Raw genomic sequence first — 6,000 nt, 5'->3', positions numbered from 1 at the left:
AAAATCACCCATCTCCTCACAGCCAGCCCAGAAGAGATGAGGTATCACCCTCAGCTGCTGACGTGCAACAGGGGGACCATCAAATCCAGGTGGGCAAAAGTGTCCACAAAGCAGACATCGCTTCATCCAAGTACAATTAAAAACAATTAAACAGGGGTTAATTTAAAAACCCTTTTTATTTAGACCAACACAAGAACTAGATAGGATTTATGAGCTAAGTTTTTTTGGTTGGAAAGCCAGTGTGTACTTTAAAGCATTGTCAGAGACAGAGAGGATGCAGCCTGGAATACTGTGTTGTAATAATCTGTAAAACTGCATGAGACAGATTTTTTTAAACCAATTACTTCCCATCCGTTCAGGGACAGATGAGCCCCCAGCTAAAATTCCTTTTCATTCCAGTCCTTGTAACGACGAAGACGAAATGTGATTTTCCTTCTAACAAATGCTCCAAAAAGCAAAACCAGAAAAAGCATGTATTTCTCTGTTATGCAAAATAGGTCTCAGCATGCTGGAAATTCTGTGTTTTACTTACTTTCTACCACAAATGCCCCATTTTTAAAGAAATGAATAATGTAATAGTTTTCTCTGATTTATGTTTTCTTTTCTGCATCATTTGACACTAATGCTGTGTTATTACAAGAACAACTGTTCTCTGCGAAAAGAATTATCTTCAGATTTCTTATCCAAAACCTGTGAAGTCGCTGAGAATGAACTGCAGAGAAAGGCAGAGAGGCCGTGGACATGAGCAGGAGTTGAACACTTTCCCACTGACCAGGTCGATTCCCTTCTCTTCTCCCGATGACACGGAGCTGCATTTTCCTGCACCTTCCCAAACAAGGCTCTCCTCCGTGTAGGGTGTCAAGGATGTGACTGGCAGCTTTCAGACACGATAACGAAACGTGGCTCTAACAGGGCTCAGCAGAGTCCCACGAGCACAGCCAGAGCCTGGGGACGCCTTCACCGGAGAGCATCCCTGGGATTCGGCCCGGCCGCTGCACCCCCATCAGCACCAGGATCACAGCAGTGCTAACGAGTGCCGCAGCTCCCGAGCCCTCGAGGCTTCAGACGTGTGCTGGCAAGCCGAACAGCAGCGAGGAGCATCTTAACAATGAACTTGGAAAAGAATCTGCAGGGAATTAGTGTCAGGCATGTGTAAAGAAGGTTACTTTTCCCATCTCCAACACCTATAATTACATCTCAAAGGTGCTAATAAAATCCAGTGGTTACAGTGGGGTTTTTCCTCTGTGTGCCGAAGTTAAGCATGCTGCCGTGACGCCTAGGAGAAATCAACTTTCTTACACTTCAAATGGCCACGCAGCCAGCAGAAGTGATGACGGTGCTCCCCGCTGGGTCAGAAGGGCTGAGGTGCGCTTCTGGCTCCCGGGGCTGCCCCGGCCCAGCCGCCTCACAGGTGCGGGGCGTAGAAGGGGCCGAGGTACGCGGGGCCCAGGAAGGGTGCGAAGGGGCCGGCGCCCAGCGGGAAGGGGGCGGCCGGCGGCACCAGCACGTTGGCGGCGGCGTAGGAAGGGAAAGTCTGGAAGGGCAGAGCGGCGGGGCCCGGCGGGCTGGGGCTGCCGCCGCCCGCAGCCGCCGCGGGGGATGCCGCGGGGGCCGCCCCGTCGGCGCCCGGGTGCTGCTTCTTCCACTTGGTGCGGCGGTTCTGGAACCAGATCTTCACCTGCGTCTCGGTGAGGCTGAGGGACAGCGCCAGGCTGAGGCGCTCGCAGACCGACAGGTACCGCGTGGCTCGGAACTTGTTCTCCAGGGCCACCAGCTGCTCGTAGGTGAAGGCGGTGCGCGCCCGCCGAGGCTTCCCGCAGCCCGGCTCTGCCCGCCGCCGCCGGGCGCTCCGCGGCGAGCCCGGCTCCTCCGGCCCGGGCGGGCTCCCGGTCCCGGCCCCGGCCCCGCTCGGGTCCTCCTCGTCGCGCTCCTGCCCCGCGTCCTCGGCGCCGCTCTCCGCCGGGGCGTGCGCATCTAGGTGAGATCGCGGTGTTCGTCAGGGGATAGCGCACCCTCGTCCCGTTCCCGCTCCGAACCCCGCGCTACTGCTCCGACATCCCTCCCTCCCCAACGTAAGGGCAATCATTAAAAATACAATAAAGGGGAGAAAAATTCCGCCCGTCGTGTGAGACCCTCACTCCCCCCTCGTCCTCCACTGTGCCAGTGGAGTGGGGAGGGGGGGGGCGTCGATATGGATTTCTTACCAATTAAAAAAGAAGTTATTAAAGTCCCCTTCTGAAGCGAAATAAATCCCCTCCCCCCCCCTCCCCATCCCTGCGCTAATGGAGTTTCAGATTTGCGAGGGCCAGATCGATAGATGTCATCTATTAAAGGTAAGTTTTAATCGAACAATATTAGGATCAGGCCGGGGGAAGGAGGTTTGAAGTGGGCACCTGCAAGCTGCGGGCAGGAGATAGGCGGGAGTCGGTAATAGGATATCGATCACCGGGAGCTAAGGCATCCTCCGGTGGGGACGGGTTGAGCAATTACCCAGTCGGCCGTCCCGCGGGCCGGGGCATCCGACCGCTGCCGCCCCGGGGAAAGGAGCGCCCGGGGGCCGCCCTTGCTGGGGAAAGAACCCCGTGCGGTGCCTCGGTAGGAGCCGCGGCCCGTCCGGCACCGGGATGGGGCGGCGGCGGAGCGCCCTGAGGTGAGCGCCCTCCTGCTAGGGCTGCAGAGGATGCTCCGCACGCCGGGAGCCGGGCAGGGCACATATATATCGAGAACTTTTCCCTTGTGCATCATCAAGACTTAAAATCCGGTTCCAGCCCCCCTTCCCTCGCTCCTGCGGGACCCCGCGCGGGGATCGCGTCCCGCCGGGCCGAGGGTCCCCGTCTACCGGAGCCTCCACCTGCGCGCCCCGCCAGAGCCGGCCGGAGAAACTCGAGCGCGTTCCTACCATGTGCTTCTAGTTTATTCCTCCCGCTGCCGGGAGCAGCAGCGTCCTTTCCTACTTCAACTCTTCCCAAACTTTTCTCCCGCTCGCCCGAGCGGGGGGCGCTGCCCCAGCTCCCCGAGGCCGGTTCGCGTCTTCTGCTGAATTTCTGGGGATCCAGGATGTCTAAGATGGAGAAGGAGATTTTATGATGGATGGGGGCCGCCTTGGCCCCGCGGTCCGGGCATTCCGGCATCCCACCCCACCCTCCGCGCTTCCCGGAGACCTGCTGGCTCCCAGCGCGGAGCCGGCGGAGCGCAGCGCCGGGCGCGGAGCCGGGCCGCTCCCGAGCCGCACGCTCGGTGCTGGCGGCGCGGAGTGAGCGGCGGGAGGAGGGTCGGCCGGGGAGGCGGGGTGGGGGCAGAGGAGGGGGCAGCGCAGCCATTGGCACGCCGCCCCCGCGCCCCCTCCCCGCCGCGCTGACTCCGCGGGGGCGCAGCGGGCGCCTCCCTCCATCCCAACCTCTCGGCGACGGGGCTTGCCCATTACCTGCCTCGGGTTGGTCGGGGGGGCGGCAGAGAGGTGGGCAGGGGGCGGCCGGAGACCCCTGCACCTCCGCCGGAGCAGGGATGCGGCTGCACCCGGCAGCCCCAGGGCAGCTGGTGTCCCCCAGGAGCCACCAGCTGCACCTGTCCCCTCGCCCTCCGCTGAGCCACCTGCAGCTCTCCCGGGCAGTGCGGGTCCAGCGGGGTGAGCCCCGTGCTCAGAGGGATCCAGAGAGGAGGGGTGGCTCTGCATCCCTCTCCTGCACTGGGCAGGATCCAGGCTCCAAGTGCTCCCTGTGCCGGCGGCCACTGTTTGAGGTGTAAAGCTACTGTCTGGTCCTCAGGGAGAAAGGAGCAGCTTTTCCCAAAACTACGCTTTGGGAGCAGCTTGGGATCAGTGTGGTTCAGACTCTGGGCCACTTCTGCAACTCTGCCGTGGTGTTCACACTGATCTCAGTTAGTAAGCAGGGAAACTGAGGCCTGCCTGTGCTGGAGCAGCTCCTACCCACTGTAGGAGCCTAACCAACCCTCCCTGACTTGGGGGAAAACACTTTGTTGTCTGTTCACAGCTATAACTGGGACGGGGTAGGTGACAGCAGGCCAAGCCTCCCCCTCTGCACCAGCCCCATGACCACTCCTAGCCAGCCCTGCTTACTGAAAACGTGCTTGCAGTGTATTTCTGCATAAATGTATCTGCTCAGGGGGATGGTTTTCCCTCTCCTTGGCATTTCAGCATTTGTTGGTGCCACAAATCATCAGACATTGGAGAAAGGCACCCTTCGGCCAGGGATGGCAGCCCTCAGTAGGAATCCCCTTCTCCACCTGCTGCTATTCCTATGGAGAGATGCAGAGAACAGCCCTCCTCCTCCTCTTCATAGCTGTCTCAGCCTCCGCAGAACTGGGATCACAAATAATTCTTGGCATAGGCCTTAAGATAAAGGGACAGCAAGATGAGATGATTATGTGCAAGGGGGATGTGTTTAAAAGTAACTGTTACTGTTAATTATCCAAAAGCCCATTTGGCATGGGCCTCTGGGGTAGAATACCACAAGAATGCAGAAGAGAAGGGAGCTCAGACCTGAGGGGTTCACACCCACAAGCTACAGGTGGCTAAAGCTTGGCTTTGGAGATGTGTGAGGTGGTGAACTGGAGAAAAAAATCTGGTATATGTGAGACTACAAATACTTCTCTTGGAGTTGTTGGGTCTTCAGGAGCTGAGAATATAAATTGCAGCACTGAAATTGTTCTGTGAGCTACAAGGCATTTTCAAATATCATCAGTTTCACATGTGTATACACAACAACCTACAGACATGCATGCATGTAGAAAGGCACAAAATCACGGATTAGTGCCAGCACTCTGGAGTTGGTCCGTTTCCCAGCTCAGGCATTAAAATTCAGCCCAAGTGCTGTCTTTAAATTGCTTTGATGCTAGGTGGGTTTCAACCCTGACCTGTCCTGACGGCAAGTGATGGCTGTAACAAGCTGTGGATCAATATTCATAGCGGGTGTCCTGGACTGATAACACTATCCAAGACAATGTTCACTATCGCTGCAGACAGCTGAGATATTGTGCCATTAGTAATGTTGTTTTAAATAACCTGATCCATTTCTGAGTCTATTTAATGAATTTCACAGTTTAGATATTATCTTTAGGCAGAAGCCACAGGCTATTCCAGGAGCGGTGATGCAAATCAATGCTGCCAAGGCTCCTCTGATTTCCTTAAAACAAAACGGACTGTAATTCCACCACAGCTCCTTATACATTCTAGGACTCGTACCGTGCTATTGATGGCATTAGCGACGAGAAGATATTTGGGAGAAAACAATACTATCTGTAAAGCTGGAATACAGCTGATAACATCTTATCTGCCATTGTAAAATTCTTTCTATGATGAGTCAGTGGGTTTGGGGTTTTTTTTCTTGGTTGTCATATGAATCACAGAATGGTTTGGGTTGGAAGAGACTATAAAAATCATCTAATTTCACCCCACTGCCATGGGTGGGGACGTCACCCGCTAGGGCAGGTTGCTCCACACGCAGCCTGGCCTTGAGCGCTGGCAGGGACGGAGCAGCAGCGCTGCCCGTGCGCTTCCCCCGCGCTGCGGGCGCTGCGGCGGGGCGGGCTCGGGGCGGAGCGGGCCCGGACTGCATTTCCCGGCAGCGCCGGGCGCCGAGCGGCCATGGCGGGCTGCGGCTGGGCCCGGGCCGTGCGGGGCTTGCTGCTCGATGTCAGCGGGGTCCTCTACGACAGCGGCGCCGACGGCGGCGTCCCCATCGCGGGCTCGGCCGAGGCCGTGCGCAGGTGGGTGGGCGAGGGGCGGCCCGCAAGGCGCAGCGCGGGGCTGGGACCGCACAGAGGTGTCAGACCCCAGCCCCCGCCGGGCTGGGTGAGCCCCGCACAGGGAACGGGAGCTTTTGGGGTCAGCGTGGTGCTTTTGGGGTCAGCGGGGCGCTTTTGGGGATTGTTTAAGCGAAGGGAGCCCGCAGAGCGTGGGCTGATGGGGAGAAGGGTGCGGGGCGGCGCGGCGGGCACGTCCCGCGTGGTGGATCTGTGTTTGCTGCTGTCACCGCACGGGTG

At 58.0% G+C, this 6,000-nt stretch overlaps 2 protein-coding genes across 6 annotated transcripts in view; one reads left to right on the top strand and one right to left on the bottom strand.

The window, feature by feature from the left end:
• Positions 1–287: 287 nt before the first annotated feature.
• NKX1-2 (NK1 homeobox 2) lies at positions 288–3,320 on the bottom strand. Its single transcript, XM_063406424.1, has 2 exons — positions 2,900–3,320; positions 288–1,974 (listed from the first exon to the last, which is right to left on the bottom strand). The coding sequence occupies exons 1-2, from the start codon at positions 3,318–3,320 to the stop codon at positions 1,406–1,408; spliced, it is 990 nt and encodes a 329-aa protein (XP_063262494.1). The 3' UTR covers positions 288–1,405.
• Positions 3,321–5,564: 2,244 nt separating this feature from the next.
• The window catches only part of LHPP (phospholysine phosphohistidine inorganic pyrophosphate phosphatase), a 70,291-nt gene continuing 69,855 nt past the window's right edge, over positions 5,565–6,000 (top strand). For all 5 annotated transcript variants that reach the window (XM_063405132.1, XM_063405131.1, XM_063405129.1 and 2 more), the window contains exon 1: positions 5,565–5,724. In XM_063405132.1, the coding sequence (XP_063261202.1) occupies positions 5,603–5,724 (122 nt within the window). In that variant the 5' untranslated portion in view covers positions 5,565–5,602. The remainder of the gene's footprint in view (positions 5,725–6,000) is intronic.

Source organism: Prinia subflava, chromosome 9 (genome assembly GCF_021018805.1).
Source record: "Prinia subflava isolate CZ2003 ecotype Zambia chromosome 9, Cam_Psub_1.2, whole genome shotgun sequence".
NCBI lineage: Eukaryota > Metazoa > Chordata > Aves > Passeriformes > Cisticolidae > Prinia > Prinia subflava.
Note: the sequence above shows the minus strand (reverse complement) of the source record. Positions and strands in the feature narration are given on the sequence as shown.

Coding starts and splice junctions, on each gene's coding strand:
- NKX1-2 (XM_063406424.1), bottom strand. CDS start 3,320: ATGGCTGCGCTGCCCCCTCCTCTGCCCCCACCCCGCCTCCCCGGCCGA. Junction 1,975..2,899: donor GAATAAACTAGAAGCACATG/GTAGGAACGCGC, acceptor GATCTCACCTAG/ATGCGCACGCCCCGGCGGAG.